The sequence below is a fragment of the Dromiciops gliroides genome, chromosome 4 (genome assembly GCF_019393635.1).
Source record: "Dromiciops gliroides isolate mDroGli1 chromosome 4, mDroGli1.pri, whole genome shotgun sequence".
In the NCBI taxonomy this organism is placed as follows: Eukaryota; Metazoa; Chordata; class Mammalia; order Microbiotheria; family Microbiotheriidae; genus Dromiciops; species Dromiciops gliroides.
Genome location: NC_057864.1, coordinates 486,514,835 through 486,531,099, shown reverse-complemented (window position 1 = coordinate 486,531,099; position 16,265 = coordinate 486,514,835). Strand labels below are relative to the sequence as shown.

At 46.8% G+C, this 16,265-nt stretch overlaps 1 protein-coding gene across 2 annotated transcripts in view; it reads right to left on the bottom strand.

Moving 5' to 3' along the window:
- The window catches only part of INPP5D (inositol polyphosphate-5-phosphatase D), a 133,700-nt gene that overhangs the window by 30,123 nt on the left and 87,312 nt on the right, over window positions 1-16,265 (bottom strand). For both annotated transcript variants that reach the window (XM_043964523.1, XM_043964522.1), the window contains exons 13-21: window positions 14,893-15,010; window positions 13,038-13,134; window positions 11,568-11,706; window positions 10,018-10,126; window positions 9,842-9,930; window positions 8,530-8,611; window positions 5,527-5,616; window positions 2,580-2,693; window positions 726-808 (exon numbers count right to left, since the gene is read on the bottom strand). In XM_043964523.1, coding sequence (XP_043820458.1) covers window positions 726-808; window positions 2,580-2,693; window positions 5,527-5,616; window positions 8,530-8,611; window positions 9,842-9,930; window positions 10,018-10,126; window positions 11,568-11,706; window positions 13,038-13,134; window positions 14,893-15,010 — 921 coding nt within the window. The remainder of the gene's footprint in view (window positions 1-725; window positions 809-2,579; window positions 2,694-5,526; window positions 5,617-8,529; window positions 8,612-9,841; window positions 9,931-10,017; window positions 10,127-11,567; window positions 11,707-13,037; window positions 13,135-14,892; window positions 15,011-16,265) is intronic.

Here is a 16,265-nt window from a genome sequence, read left to right as displayed (position 1 = left end):
TTTCAGTTGTGCCCAACTCTTCATGACCCCATTTGGGGTTTTCTTGACAAATACTGGAGTGGCTTGCCCATTTTCCAGATGAGGAACTGAGGCAAACAGGGTGAAGTGACTTGCCCAGGGTCACACAGCTAGAAGGAGGCCCGATTTGAACTCGGGAAAATGAGTCTTCCTGACCCCTGGCCCAGTGCTCTATCCACAGCAGCGCCCCCTAGCTGCTTGTACTTAATTGCTTTTTTCTAACTGAAAGCACGAGAGGTTAGCTCTTTGATAGCAGTTAGTCTTTGCTTTGAGCTGAGTCCTCTAGCTGACTATTTCAAGTGAACATAGAGGTGGAGACATAGAAATGATAATAGTGAGAGTGTGCCTAGGGCTTTTAGATTTGTAAAGCACTTTACATATGTTAACTTGTTTGATTCTCACAGCAGTCTTGTAAGGTAGGTGCTATTATTACCCCCATTTTATAGATGAGCAAACAGAGGGACAGAGACCCACGGTCACACAGCTAGGAAGTGTCTGAGACGGGAATTTGAACTTGGGTCTTCCTGGCTCCAAGACCCACACCCTATCACTGCAATGAGCTCATGAACGAAAGGCGCAAGCGCGTGGCCACAAAAAGTCTCTTGAACTTGGGGTCCCCACCCTCTTGGGGACCTCATCATCCAAACGGTCCATGTTTACTCTATCAGACTTCATCTCATCCCTCATCCCCATGTTGCTCCAGTCACCTTTGGGAGGTCATCTATAAACTTCACCACCAGCTCCCCTTCTGTTCCTTCTTCATTCTCTCCTTCCTGGCTCTTCACAAAACCTGGGAGAATGTCAGAGAAGAAGAGAGTGGGTTCCTTCTGCAGGCCTGACAAGAACCTGGCAGGCAATCCTCACCCCAGAACCCTTGGCACATGCCAAGATGCATTTTCCCCATCTTCTCTGGAGGGTGTGTGTGTGCGCGTGTGTGTGCATGTGTGTGTATGCGTGTGTATATGCGTGTGTGCATGCATGTATGTGTGTGTATATGTGTGTGGGGGAATCTTGGGCTGATGGACTCAGGCTGCCCCAGGCTGCCTCTCTGGACCTGTTTGGATGCAGATTTAGCTCAGAGCTCTTCAACAGTCCCATCCAACTATTTTTAGGAAACTGATTCCCCTCCTCCTCCCCTGCCCCCCATTTCTCAACCAAACTGCCACTGGGGGAATCATCACATCCATGAACAAGATATGAGGAACATGACAGTCAGCTCTTCCCACAGCCACTCAATATAGCACCCTTTGCAAAGTCTAATTTAAGACTCCTAATATGCCGTTGCCATAGTAATCTATGCAAATGTCTATATACTTTATTAAAGTGCACCCGCACCCGCACATGTACACGCAAGCCACATTGTTTTTAGAGCTCTCTTTGTCATAGCTGTGGGCCAGGGGCCATGAGGTTTGAGCAGGGAAATGACATGGGAGGGGAGGGTCATTTAGCTCCCTGTGAGGAGGGAGGACCAGGCTGAAGCCCAAAGGGAGGAAAGAGGCATCCTGAGCAGGAAGATTCAGTGCTGCCGCACTCTCTCCAGATGGGCCAGCCTTGGTGTTGGCAGCACAGATGTGCAGCCCCCCCCCCATACACACACACCCTCTCTGAGAAGTATCTCAGCTCAGCACCTCTGAACACACCCTCTTTCTTGAGGGAGGCTTTTGTCTATTTTTCTCTCTCCCAACCCAACCACACAGCCCTATTCTTCCTATGAAACAGCCTCAGATGGGAATAGCTAGAAATGCACCCCCAAAGGTGTTTCCCCAACACAGATTTTTTTCAAGTGTTAAAAGCTAAAAGGAGATGGGGGTACCCAGCGGTGTATATGCGGCTTAAGATTAGTGTATATCAGAAAAGTATTCTCATGCTGCTAGAAAGGGGATAAAGTCACATCTTTCTTGGTTTGCCCAGGAAAAGGGAGGCCAATTGGGAAGGACAGGTCACCCCCCCCCCATACTATTTGGAATTTCACTACTCTGGTCTCCACATTTTACTTGGAGCTTGACTTGGGGCAATCCTCCATTGCTTTAAGGTGGAGGCTCTTCATCTTTTTTGTGTTTTTAGCAGTCTGGAACCCTTCTCAGAATATTTTTAAATGTGTAAAATAAAATATATAAGGTTACAAAAGAAACCAATCATACTGAAATATAGTGATCAAATATTTTTAAGTCCACAGATCCCCCTGACGTTAAGAACCCCTGCCTTAAGGATATATATATATATATATAGTTCCCCACTTTGATAAGTAATGAAGTTAGTTCACCTTTGCAGTGAGGGAGTCTGAAAAGACTGCTATGAATAGTTAGCTCTTCCTCCCCTGCAAAGGAATGTGAGGGCATCAAAGGGCATCTTCCCACCCCAACCCCTGATGCTGGAGACCACAGTGATTTCTCAAAGCAGCCAAGATCTCAGCATAAGTGCAAGTTGCCTGTTATCCTCTATCCCTGAGCCAAATGCTTTCCCTCCCTTCACTCTGGTTGCCATCAGAGGCAGTAGTGAGCCAAAGGAGGGAGAGCGACATGCATGTGTCCAAGCCTGCAGGGAAGTTGCAATGTCCTTACTTTCTAGGCAGCTGGAATGGAACTCCAAGTAGAATTTTGTCTGTGACTTTGTCTTCAAGGTGGCATAGCACTTCAGGAACTCGATTTGTCCTTGTGAGTCCACGGTCCCAGGACCTAGAATTGGGGAGAATTCAATTCAACCAAAGAAACTTTATTAAGTGCCTTCTATCTACCAGGCATGGTGCTGGGGCTACAAGGACAAAAACAAAAGAATGTCTGCCCACAAGGACCTTCCATTCTCCTTGGAGAGGCATCACAGCGTCACAGAGAAATTAATCTAAGTGTCGCCCCTGGTCCAGGGTTGGTCCACAGTCTGAGAGTGACGAGGAAATTAAATATCTGGAGGTAAATTTCATAGACTTTAGGACTGGAAAGGACCTAAAGAACAAAAAGCTAAAACCTTTGATTTTATGGGGAAACTAAGGGCAGCCAGATAAAGTGATTTGTCTAGTCCCTGTCCTGTGTGAATGTTGTCAAATATATTATTCAATAAGAAATAATGCCCAGAGGATAGAAAGATGAGCTTGGAGTCAGGAAGACTCACCTTCCTGAGTTCAAATCTGACCTCAGACACTTACTAGCCATGTGACCCTGGACAAGTCATTTAACCCTCTTTGCCTCAGTTTCTTCATCTGTAAAATGAGCTAAAGAAGGAAATGGCAAGCCACTTCAGTATCTTTGTCAAGAAAACCCTAATTAGGAGTGGCTAGGTGGCACAGTGGATAGGGCACCGGCCCTGGAATCGGGAGTATCTGAGTTCAGGTCCGGCCTCCAACACTTAACACTTACTAGCTATGTGGCCCTGGGCAAGTCACTTAGCCCCAGTTGCCTCACTAGAAAAAAAGAAAAAAAAGAAAAGAAAACCCTAATTAGGGTTTTTTTATGGCAAGGAGGAATTCAGAGGATTTTAAATGAACTGATGCAAAGTGTCATCAACAGAATCAAAAGGCAAAGAAACACAATAGCTGTAACACTATAGCTAGCTGGTTCAGTAGATAGAACACTGGACCTGGAGTCAGGAAGACCTGAATTCAAATCCTACCTAACTTACTGAGTGACCGTGGGCAAGTCACTTAAAATGTCTACTTCAGTTTCCTCACCAGTAAAATGAGAGCAACAGGGGCAGCTAGGTAGCACAGTGGATAAAGCACTGGCCCTGAATTCAGGAGGACCTGAGTTTAAATCTGGCCCCAGACACTTGACACTTACTAGCTGTGTGACCCTGGGCAAGTCACTTAACCCGCATTACCTCACAAAAAAAAAAATGAGAGTAACAATAGTACATACCCACCAGGGTTGTTGTGAGGATAAAATGAAATGATATTTGTAAAGCCCTTTGCAAAGCTTAAAGTTCTATATAAATAGTGGATAGTATTATTATTAATAATGATAAAGGAAAACCATTTAAAGGTGGCTTAACTCTGAGTCAAGGAAAAATCAATGACAAGTCAATCAATAAGCACATATTAAGTGCTTACTATGTGCCAGGCAGTGGACTGGGGAATCTACGACCAAAGACCAAACAATCCCTGCCCTCTAGGATGGTCCCAGAGAACAGATCATGAAGTTCAGCTCTCTCCTCTTGTAGCAGAGAGGAAGGGCAGCCCTTGGGCAGGATTGTGGATGGCTTCTCAGACATCATCCCTCCACTGGTTTTTATTTGCTTGACTGTTTTTCTTTGCTGCAAAGGATGGTTTGATTCATTGGAGAGGCACAATATTTTCAGAAATGAGTAAGATGTGAAGATAAAGGGCAATGAGACATTTTTAAGAAGATGAAATTTCATAGTCAGATTCAATCTCATACCAGTAGATTCAGTCTCACACAAGGCATCTGAACCACAATTTCTGAGCTCTGCCCAGTTCTGTTTCTGGAGGAGATTGTGTTGAGAGACACAGAGGGAGCCAAGGCATGGATGGGGTCAGCATGGCAGGAATATGACAGGAGTGAAGACTGAGGAAGTAAACTGGGGCTAGATCATGGAGGCTCAAGAGGCTTCTTGCCAGACTAGGATGTTCACAGTTAACCTGGTCCTGGCATGTTTCCCATTCCAAGACAAGAAAGACTGAAAAAGGAAGGTAGTTCACCCTGACTTCAGGAATATCTGACAAAATGCCACATTCGAAGCTGGGTGGCACAGTGAATAAAGTGCTGGCCTTGGAGTCAGGAAGACCCAAGTTCAAATCCTGCCTCTGGAACTTCCTAGCCATGTGACCCTGGGCAATTCCCAGCTTCTGTGTGCTTCAGTTTCCTCATCTATAAAACAAGGGGGATGGACTCTATGGCTTCTAAGGTCCATTCCAGTTTAAATTTATGGTCCTAAGATCTGGGTTCAAATTCTAACATTTCCTACCTGTGTGACCTGAGGCCAATTACCTCCTCTCTCCAAGTCCCAGTTTCCTTTTCTATATAAGAAGGGGCTTAGATTGAATGATCTGTAACAATCTATCTGGTTCTTAGTCTATGATTATATGACTCAAGGGTTTGTAGTTTCAAAAGCCCCTGCAAAGTTAGTCATTATTGATCTGATTGTTCAGATGAGGAAACAGGCACAGAGAAGAATGTGGGCTTGTCTGGCTTGTGAATCAGCTTATCCAAGTGGAAACCAGGTGTTCCAGTGCCCAGCCCAAGACACTACCCCTATATGAGGGGCCAGCTCAGAAGGGCCAGGGCACCATCAAAAACAGTAGATTTGCGTGGGAGGAGAGAAGACCTGGAGACCTTGGCCTGAAGCCCAGCTCTAATGCTGCTTCCTCACCTCTTGGTATTTGGGTTTCCTTATTTGCAAAATAAGGAGAGAGATTCAAATACTCCCCCTTGCCCAGGGGTATAGGAAGGAGAGCATTTTTACCAATCTTCAAGTCCTATAGATGAGAGTTGTAATTATTCCCTTCAGATTCATATGATTTTGTGCAAAAGAAACTAGAGAATGTATGCAGTTACTGACCATTCTTGGAGACAAACTGTGAGGTGACCCCTGCTTCAAAAGTGGCAAAGACAGGACTGTGATCACTCGTCATGATGTCACTGGTGCAACCTGAAAAGGGAAAATGAAACAGTGAGTATGTGTGTGTGTGCCCAAGGGCATGAGCGCCTGTTCAGGACCAGGGATAGCACAGTAGTGGTTCAGACTTTCTGCACCATTCCCAGGGTAGCTGTTCTGTGGTGCAGAATGAAGCTGATCAAATGGCAGCCTCCTCAGGACTCAAGGGAATAAGGTGACTGGCCTTCCCAGGCCCTGCCCTGCCGCTCACAGGACCCTGAACAAAAGTCAAAGTCTACTCAGGGTGAGCACATATAGACTGCATGCTCCAGTCTTGCCCCCTATTCTTCCAACCTTGGAAGGAAGGTGAGCTTCACCATTTAGCAGACAGGAGAAATGGGAGACTTCTTCCCCACCGATTCCTCTGGGATTCTTCTGGATCTCCAAGGACCAATCCAAGTATGAAGCAGATACAGAGAGGACCAAGCCCCCTGGGTCTGAACATGACCAACATCACCCCATGGGATAATGCTGGGCTCTCCAGGAGAAGCATGGAATGCAAGCAAGGGGGCTATCAGCCCAGATGCTCTGGTATGGATCCATTAGGGAAAACTGCAGCTATGACATACCAGAATTTCAGCAGTGCATTTGACAAGATCCCTCAGGGCATTCTTACACACAAGATGGAGAGATGTGGGCTGGCAATAATCTAGTTAGGTGGGTTCAAAACTGGTTGAAGGAACACACCCAGAGACTAGCGATGAATGGATTGATATAAATCTGGAGTAATTAAGCATCTATCCCTGGCCAAGTTCTGATGAACATTTTCTCGTGTGTGTGACAGGGTATGAGTCTACCTAGCAGGTAATCACATCTATTAAAACCCACACTATTTGAGAAGTTATACTTAATGTACAATATGGCATTTGGTTCCATGTGGTAAAAACTGGAATAATGTAACTCCTTCATGGAATTCATTATTTGTATAATAGGGACCCGGCTACAATTAATTAGTGGTTGTTGACTGAGTGGATAAAAGCATGTCTTGTGTTTTATCAAAATGTACATGACCCAAAGCTTCAAGGAATAGCTACCATGGATGACAATAGATTTCTATGAACTCCCTATAGGCTAGAATAATAAGCTGAACCCCAAATGAAATTTAACAGAGATGAATTGCAAAGTAATATGATTGTCTAATCAGGAAACTCATGGCCCATGTCTTCCTAGTGTATGCATGCTGAAATTTGACTTTGCTCTTCTTGGAGTCAGTAGTAGTGACCTGTCTCTTTTTCTTTCTTTTTTTTCTTGTGGGGCAATGAGGGTTAAGTGACTTGCCCAGGGTCACACAGCTAGTGCCAAGTGTCTGAGGCCAGATTTGAACTCAGGTCCTCCTGAATCCAGGGCTGGTGCTTTATCCACTATGCCATCTAGTTGCCCCCTGCATGCTTAAATATGGATGAGCTGTAAGAGTTACTCCCCTCCAGTCTAGTCCTCAAATGTGGTAGAAGTGATTCTCAGAATTCTGAGGTTCTTACTTGCCCATGATAGATTCCATTTTAAAATGGGCAGGTTTTTTTTTTATTTAAATTTTTTAAATTAATAAAGTATTTTATTTTTTTCTGTTACATGTAAAGATAGTTCTCAACCTTTGTTTATACAAGCTTTACAATTTCAGATTTTTCTCCCTCCCTCCCCTCCCTCCCCCCTCCCCTAGACAGCAGGTAATCTGATATAGGTTATTTATATATATATATAACAGAAAAAAAAATCAGAGCAATGATGGAAAACCTCAAAATAGAAAAAAAATAACAGCATCAAAAACAAAAGAAATAGTATGGTTCATTTAGCATCTATACTCCGCAGGGCAGGTTTTTTTTTTTAATCCAAAGATTCAGAAAGATAAATCTCTCTCCCTTTACTGTGTTTAAACCTGAGGCCCAAGATATATTTTAAATACTTTTAGATACTTAATATACATTATTTTGTTCATTTGTGGTTCTTACATTAAAATGGCCATTTTCTCATTCATTTGATTAGAATCAATTTGCATTTTCATTCACATTATGCATTTACCCCAGATTGTGATTTCATTGGTATAGAGACCTTCTGGTATGAAAACTCCCTCCAACATTGCAGAATGGCAACTCACCTGAAACTTCTCTCTGAGAGATGCTCAGGGTGCTGAGAGGTTGGGGAACCATCAGGATGTGTCTGAGGTAGGAGGTGGCTTGACTCTAAGACTGATCTAGGAATCACCATGCCATGCTTTCCACGGACAAATTTCTATTTTTGAACCAGAGAGATCTCTTCCCCCTTCTCCTTCCCCTCTCTGCTTTGCATTGGAACCCGTGACTTCTTTGACGTAGGCAAGTCCCGTGGAAGAACTTTCCCCACAGTCCCAGATCAGCACCAACTCTGAAACTTAGAGCCTTAGCCAGCCACTGCCTTTATCCCAGATTAATGAATTTTTAGCTCATTAACTTACAGGCAGGTAGGTGGCACAGTAGATAGAGTGCGGGGCCTAGATTCAGGAAGATGAATTCAATCCAACTTCAGACACTTACTAGCTGCATGACCTTGGGCAAGTCATTTAACCTGCCTGTCTCGGTTTCCTCGTTTGTAAAACTGTGATAGCAATAGCAGCTACCTCCCAGGGTTGTTGTATCAAATGAGACAACATTTGTAAAGTGCTTAGCACAGTGTCTGGCACAAATGAGGCACCAGATAAATGTTAGCTACTATTATGTTACTCTGGTGCTTGGCACGTGGTCAGTTGGGTTCCCTAACAATATGACTAGTAATCTGGAGTTGTAGACATTTCTCTGATTTGACACGTGGGCAGACTGAGGCCCAGCAAGGTGTCATAAATGATTGTCAGCAGTGGACTGACCTTCGAGCGCTTTGCTCCCCACCCTCTGGGTGATGCAGGATGCCCAGGCTGGCTCCACCCTTGAGTCTACTCACCATAGGACTGACACACCACATGCACAAGGGGATAGGATTTCCAGAGCACACGATCACACCAAGATGGTAAATTGTATTTCATCTGCCAAGAAAAGAGAGGAGAGACCTTCTTTAAAGAATTCTTTTTCCACTCTTTATTGGAAAAAGAGAAAATTAACTTGCTATGAACCATTGTTATTGGTGGTTTACTAGTACCACAGTGGATAGAGCACTGGGCTTGGAGTCAGTAAGGCTCATCATCCTGAGTTCAAGTCTGACCTCAGACATGTACTAGCTGTGTGATCCTGGGCAAGTCACTTAACTCTGTTTGCCACAGTTTCCTCATCTGTAAAATGAGCAGGAGAAGGAAATGGAAAACCACTCCTGTATCATTGCCAAGAAAACCCCAAATGAAGAGTCAGACATGACTGAATATGACTGAACAACAACAATTGATCTTCATATCCAAGGGAGCTCCAGCTTGGGGACAATTCAGGAGCTTTCTTGTGGGACCAGAGGATGCGAAGCTGGGACAACGACCTTAGTGACTGTGCAGTCCACCTCCCCTTCCCTCGTTTTGCAGACAGAGAAAGTGGGACCTAGAGAGTAATCCAGTGACTTACCCAAGGTCACAAAGGTAGTGGGGGGGGCAAATCTGGAATTTGTGTAGGCCTCCTGACTGCAAACCCAGCACCCTTTCCACTACTGCATGATCCCCCACCATCATGAGCTTCTCTGGACATGCTCTTTATCTTCCCAGCCTAGAACACTGGCTTCTGAACTCATAAGACCTGGGTTCAGATCCCACGTCTGACACCACCCACCTCCCCATGTGACCCTGGGTAAAGCAGTTTTCCATCTGTAAAGGGAGGGCCCTTCTGGCTCATCACCTACATTTCCATAACATTGTCATTTGATCTCCATGGGCTTTGAAGATTCTTTATCTGTAAAGTCAGAATGTCCCTCCCAGCCCTGGGACTGCAAAGGGGCTTCATTCTTCTCTTAGTTTGGTGACACTGGGCCAGAGGAAGAGGCAGAGAGAGATCATAGATCCAGCCCAACCCCCTTCACTTCACAGCAGAGGAAACTGAGGCTCAGACAAATAAAGTGACTTTCCCAAGGTCACATAGACTCAGATCTCAAGCCGGAAAAGACCCCAGAGACCATCAAGTCAGCCCCACCCACCATGTTACTGATGTGGAAGCAAAAGCCTGGAGAGGCGATTTGCCCCAGATCACACAGGCCCAATGGGATTTGAACCCAGTTCCCTGACTCCCTCTCTAGGGCTTTTTTCTGCTCTCCCCTGAAGAATGATAACAGAAAGGGCACCTACCCCTGTGGCTTTCTGCTTAGTGTAGGCATACTTTTCTCGAGTCAGTCTTTCAAAGCGGTAGGTGGGAGCAAAGGTGATCTCTTCCTCATCTGAAAGAGAGGGGCCTCTGTTAGAGTCCCAGCTCCCTCCCCGCAGGCTGGTGTCCCGCTCCCAGCCCGGGGACTGCCACCCCTTACCAAAATGCAGGAAGACCTTCTGCTCTTTGCGCTCCAAGAGGAGCTGGTCGTGCAAGAGCAGCTCCGAGTACTGTTGCTGCTTAATCTTCTGGATGATGTTCTCAGCTTCCTGGAAGGAGAATTTGGGCATCATGGAGGGGCTCTGTGCCCTGGGGGGCCCCCATCCCTGGGGGGGCCAAGCCCTGGGGGGATCAGCCCTGCGAGGGGAGGGGAGAGGGGCAACCCTAGGGGGACAGCCCAAGGCCTGAAACTGCTCCACCTATAGGCTGGCTTCACCACTGGGGGTGGGGAGGAGTTCTCACTGCTATCCATGCCCTGAGGTTTTGTTGTTATAGTAGGAATAGCCCACAGAAGAGGCTGGTGGGGAGTGTGGTCTGCCAGCCTTCTCTGACCTTTGTATTCCCAGAGCTCAGCACAGTACCTGGCAAACAGCAGGCACTTAATAAATGCTTATTGATTAATTGGCCCGGTTTTAAGTCCTGCCTCAGACACATACTCTCCAGGACTGGCAGGTCTTAGGAGTATAGACTCAGATCTGGAAATGACCTCAAAGACCATCTGGCTCAGACGGCCTCATTTTTGTGATTGTTCAGTCATTTCAGTCATGTATGACTCTTCCTGACCCCACCTGGGGTGTTCTTGGCAGAGACACTGGAGGGCTTTGCCATTTCCTTCTCCGGCTCATTTCTTACAGAAGAGGAGACTGAGGCCGATAGGGTGAAGTGACTTGCCCAGGGTCACACAGCTAGGAAGTGTCTAAGGCTGGGTTTGAACTCACAGAGATGAGTCTTCCTGACTCCAGGCCTAGAGCTCTGTTCATGCCACCACCTGACTGTCTAGCCCCATTTTACAAATGAGGAAACTGAGACCCAGAGAACAGGATCATGGAGCTGAAGGAGGCCTTGCAGGCCATGTGGTCCAACTTCCCTCATTTTACAGATGAGGAGCAGGGAGGAGAAGTGACTTTTCCAAGGTCACGTTCATCCAGGTAGTCAATAAAATGAGAGCACTTAGAAAATCCCAAATCTGAAGCTCATCGTTCCTGGCAGAGTCTGAGTGCTGGAAGGGACCTGGGAGGCATTAAAGTATCAAGGAGGTACAGAGGAGAGAACCATCTGGACTTGGAAGCTGAGCCTCGTGCTCTTACTGGCTTCGTGACCCCGAGCAAAGCCTCATCTCTAAAATGGGATCACACCCACCTCATGGGCTTTGGTAAGGATCACATGGGGCGAGATGCCAAATGGCAGCTATCACAATCACCATTAGTGGGCTCAGTACCTGGCTCTGCTTGAGCCCTCAGGCAGAACAATAAGGAGCAGGTTTCTTTAGCTCGCTTGTGCTTCCCACCAGAGCTCTGGAGGGATGCCCGTGGGCCCAGGACCAGGGCTTGACAGCTCCAGCCCCACAGGAGGGGCCCTAGTTGTCTGAAGTGGGGGCAGGATGAGGGGGAGTATTGGGTGACTCAGAAAAGGAAGGAGCACTTAGACAGGTGGGTCCCCCATGGCTTGCCCACCCAAGGGGCCCCGGGTTGGAAGGGGTGGCTCCCTCACTGAGGGCGGCAGCTCCAGTCTGTAGTTCAGGTCTCCCAGCCAGAAGAGGTGCGTGAAGCGGTGAGTGATGTTGAAAGGGCTCAGCTTCTTGTCTCCCAGGGCCAGGAAGCGGAGGATGCTCATGTAGTTCTGATTCCGCCTGGGGGAGAAAGAGACACAGCAGCTTGGCACCTGGGCGGGAGCTCCTGGGCACAGCAGAGGGCACTGCCTCAGGGGAGCCAAAGGACATGGGGGTCTATTCTGCTCCTTCTGGGGGCCCCCAAGACCTCAGCCGCCATGAGCGTCTCTCCCGCTGGGCAGCCACTGCCAGGGCTGAAGCTTTGGGATTGGACAGTCAGCTGGAGGCTGGGTTACTGGCAAGAGGATGAGGTCGGGGATTTAGAGCTTACAGGGACCTTGAAGATCAACCCCCTTGTTTTACAGAGGGGGAAACAGAGGCACAGAAAGGGGAAGGATGAATCAGAAGTGAGCCCTCCCGCCCATCACACCATAAGTCCATCATGTCACTTTATGCCATGTATCCCTTAGTAGCTCACACATTAGATCTTATAGAACATTTGTTAGCTTTGAATCTGGACGGGACTCCCACCTAGATTTCTCCCTTTATTGATTTGTTGTTTAGTCGTGTCTGACTCTTCATGAGCCCTTTTGGGGTTTGCTTGGCAAAGATACTGTGGTTTACCATTTCCTTCTCCAGCTCATTTTGCAGATAAGGCAAACAGGATGAAGTGACTTGCCCAGAGTCACACAGCTAATAAGTGTCACACTGGATTTAAACTCAGGTCCTCCTGACTCCAGGCCTAACACTCTAATGTGACAAATAACCAAAGCACCTTCCTTACCCTACCCCCATCAACGGAACTGGATTTTTAAGTGTAAGATAGATTGAGGTCATAAAATTACTAGAAATCTTTCTCATTCTCTAGACAAGATTTCTACCTCCACCCTGTCAGGTGTCCACATTTTCTCCTTTCTTAATTTATCTGGTATTAACTCATCTTATGTTAAGGGAAGCTAGGCGGTGCAGTGTATAGAGTGTGCCAAGGTTAGAGTTAGGACAACCTGGCATCAAACACTTATTAGCTGTGTGACCCTGGGCAAGTCACTTAACCCTCATTGCCCCACAAAAACAAAAAACTTTGGGGGGGCACTTCCTGGTACATAAAAATGATCCAAAAGATATAATAACTTCTGCTTGCAAAGATACCCCAATCTGCCTCTCTCCCAAGACATTTTAGACATTAAATAGGTCACTAAATTCTGGAGAAATCTCTTCCATTCTCCCGTTCATCCACATCTGTCCTCAAAGGCCTTGTTTGCCTTCCTTCTTTCTGGTCCACTTGAAGATCCAAGATGATGACATCCCTGTGACACCTGACTCAGGAGCTGCTGGCCAGGGGGAGCATCTGAAGCTACTTGGGAACTCACCTGGAGCAGCCCCTCTCAATGGGAGTTTTCAGTGCATTTTACCTAAGTTTCTTTTCACTTCCTGAAGTTAAGTGGCTGTTGACAAATCCCAAGGAGGTTCCATTAAACATGAATGACACACCCACAGCTCCTTTATTACCTGGGGATGGGAAAGGAGCAGAACACTGTTATCAAGGGAAGATTCAATCTACCTTCAACAGGAGGGATAACAGATACACGAAAGCATAGGACAGTCAGGGGAGGGTGAAGGAGGGACTAGCAAAAATGAGAGAAAAGGGAGGGATACAAGGAAGCCAATAAAAAAACCCAACCCAGCCTTCATTTGGGGGTGGGGGAGACATGACAGATGACAGGAACTGACATGTATGATTTCCCAGGGAAGGTTCAGGTAGACATGTAAAGTTGGACTTTCCTCCCCTCTAAGAAGAGGTTATCTCTGAGTAAGTGCCAACATACTCAAAAGGCTCCATAGGGCTTATGACAAAAACAGAATTTCTGTCTCTACTAAATGGGAGGGGACCATAAGAGAAGTGTCAGCCTCAAGATTTTCAGCAGCATTTGGAAAAGTGCAGGAAGTGACAAAGCCATGACATCTCATTTCCTGAGATTAACTGGGGAAAACCTCAAAGCTTTAGGTCTTGGGAGAGCAAGGTAAGGCAGGTGTAGAGGAGAGAACTGAGCAGCAGCTATTATCTCTTATTCAGAGACTGTGGAGAATAGGAGAAAGGACTGGGAGTGGGGATAGGGATAAAGGGGAGTCTGGGCATTTGAGAGAGTTCCTATTGAATGGCCTCAATCTACAAAACAGACTGCGGTTTGCCTGTCTTCCCAGAGCCCTAACTAAGGTGGGGTGACTGGAGCTTTGACTTAGGGTACTTAAATCTAACAGGTGCCAACAGCACCTGTTCCCCTTTAGTGGGTAGAAAATAGGCATCTTCTACTCATTGAGAATGTTGTTGTTCAGTCATGTCTGATTCTTTGTGACCCCATGTGAGAGTCACACTACTGGAGTGGTTTGCCATTTACTTCTCCAGGTCATTTTATAGATGAGGAAACAGGCAAACAGAGTGAAGTGACTTGACCAGAGTCACACAGCTAGGAAATGTCTGAGGCAGGATTTGAACTCGGGAAGATGAGTCTTCCTAATTCCAAGCCCAGTGCTCTATTCACCACCTGTCATTTAGGTCCCTTTAAATCTATGATTCAATGACTACAAGTGAAGGAAAGCCCACTGTTTCCCAAGGTAGCCTATTCTACTTTGGTGGGAAATCTTTCCTGACACCAAGGCAGAATTGGCTTCTTTGCCATTTCCTCTCACTGCCTCTAGATCTGCTCAATAGGGCCAAATAGAATCCCTCTTCTCTATGACAATCCTTCAGATAGAATGACAGTTAGCCATGCCATCCCAAGTCTTCTCTTCTCCAGGAGAAATAGTCCAAGTTCCTGTCACTAGTCCTTGTACATCATGGCCATGAGTCCCTTCACTGTGCTGATTGCACTGCTCTGGCCACGCTCTGGCTTATCAATGCCCTGTGCAAGATGTGGGGCCTCAGAAAGGAGGGCTCTAGCTGTGGTCTGACCGGAGCAGAGGTCAGTAGGAGTAACCACTTCCACCTGATCCCTCAACACCATGTGTCACTTTCTTAGCTTTGTCTCACTGCTAACTTTCCCTTGCTCTTGCCAGCCTACAAGTACCAATGACTACTCCCTTGGCTCCTCCAAGAAGGCCACTCACTGCTTCTTCTTGTCCCTGCTCTTTTTCCAGCAACCCCAGCCTGGATGATTCCTGCAGGAATCCTAGGGGATTCTAAGGCTAGTAGGCAAACACCTATCCATGCACTATGGCAACAGCAGCCACGTAGGAGAAAATGGTACTTCATTTCCTCTTTATTCTTACCAAGAGTGTTGGCGATCCCTGTCTTGACATTGTTTGTGCAGATGTGACTGATCCGGTTTTCATGTTCTGACTTGGCCAGCACAACGATCCGGATGTTCCAGAGGGTGTGGATGGCTATCTAGCAGGGGGGACAAACAGGGCATTACAGGCATTGGTACATCCTGGAAGGAGGCAGCTGAGGCAGCCTCACATCACCACCTGGTGCCCCATTGGGCAGCAGAGAGGGAAGGAAGCATCCAATCGGGGACAGAGTACAATGGTTTACAAGCTGCCCAGGACTCAGTGGAGTTGTACAAAAGCCAAGAATGCAAATGGGAATCTCTAGCAGCATGAGAGAGGCGCTGCTTCCAGGATTTTGGAGGTGGTAGCCCATTTGCAGTTTGGCCTGTCCAGAGCACATCTGGTTCAATATGGTCAGTTCTAGGCACCATAGTTTAAGAAAGACATTGATAAGCTAGAGTGGTGAAGATATCCTAGGCTCATAGACAGAGAACTGGAAGGAACCTTGGTAGTCACACAGTCCGTCTTCCTCATTTTACGGATGAGGAAACTGAGGCACAGAAATGGTAAGTGCCCTACTCAGGGCCACACAGCTAATAAGCATCTGAGACAGGATTTGAGCCCAGGTCTTTCATACTCGAAGTTCCATTATGCCATGCCGCCGCTCATACCACATACCATGTGAGGATCCCTTAAGGGAACAGTAGGTCTAGTCTGGAGAAGAGAAGGTTCAGAGGGGATCAACAGCCATCTCTTCAAGTATAATGAGGGATCCCATGTAGAAGGAGAGGAGAGGGCTTGGGCTGGCCCCAGAAAGAGAGCTCTGGGTAGGAGTTACAAAGAAGGTGACTTGGGCTGGGTGGCCAGACAAATGTCCTAACAATGACACTGCCCCCTAGTAGAACGGGCGGCCTTGGGGTACAGCAGCTTCCCCCTTTCGAGGAGCGGAGTCCTTCCAACACTACTTGTTGGTTTTCTTGTAGAAGGGATTCTTATCTAGGTGGGGAATGGACGATTTGGCCTTGGACATTCCTTCTGACTCAGGAATTCTGTGTTTGTCAGACTGGAACCAGAGGGTGGCTGGAGGTGGGAAAAGGGGGGCTGGGGAGAATCAGAGAGGGCGACTTCAGGAAGAATGGCTAGGCTCTCCTCAGAAAAGGTAACCCAACAGTCCCTGTGTGCTGCCACAGACTCTTTCCTCAGGTCTTTGTGCTTATTCCTTCTTAGAATAAAGTACCCATTAGAAGGTAATCTCCCAGAGAACATACTGGCTTGCATTTCTGGCTGAGAAGGTGTCCATAGGTTTTTCTAGACTGATGGAGAAAGAGTTAAGAATCCCTTCTCTAGGACCTTGGATGCTGGAGCCTTCTGCC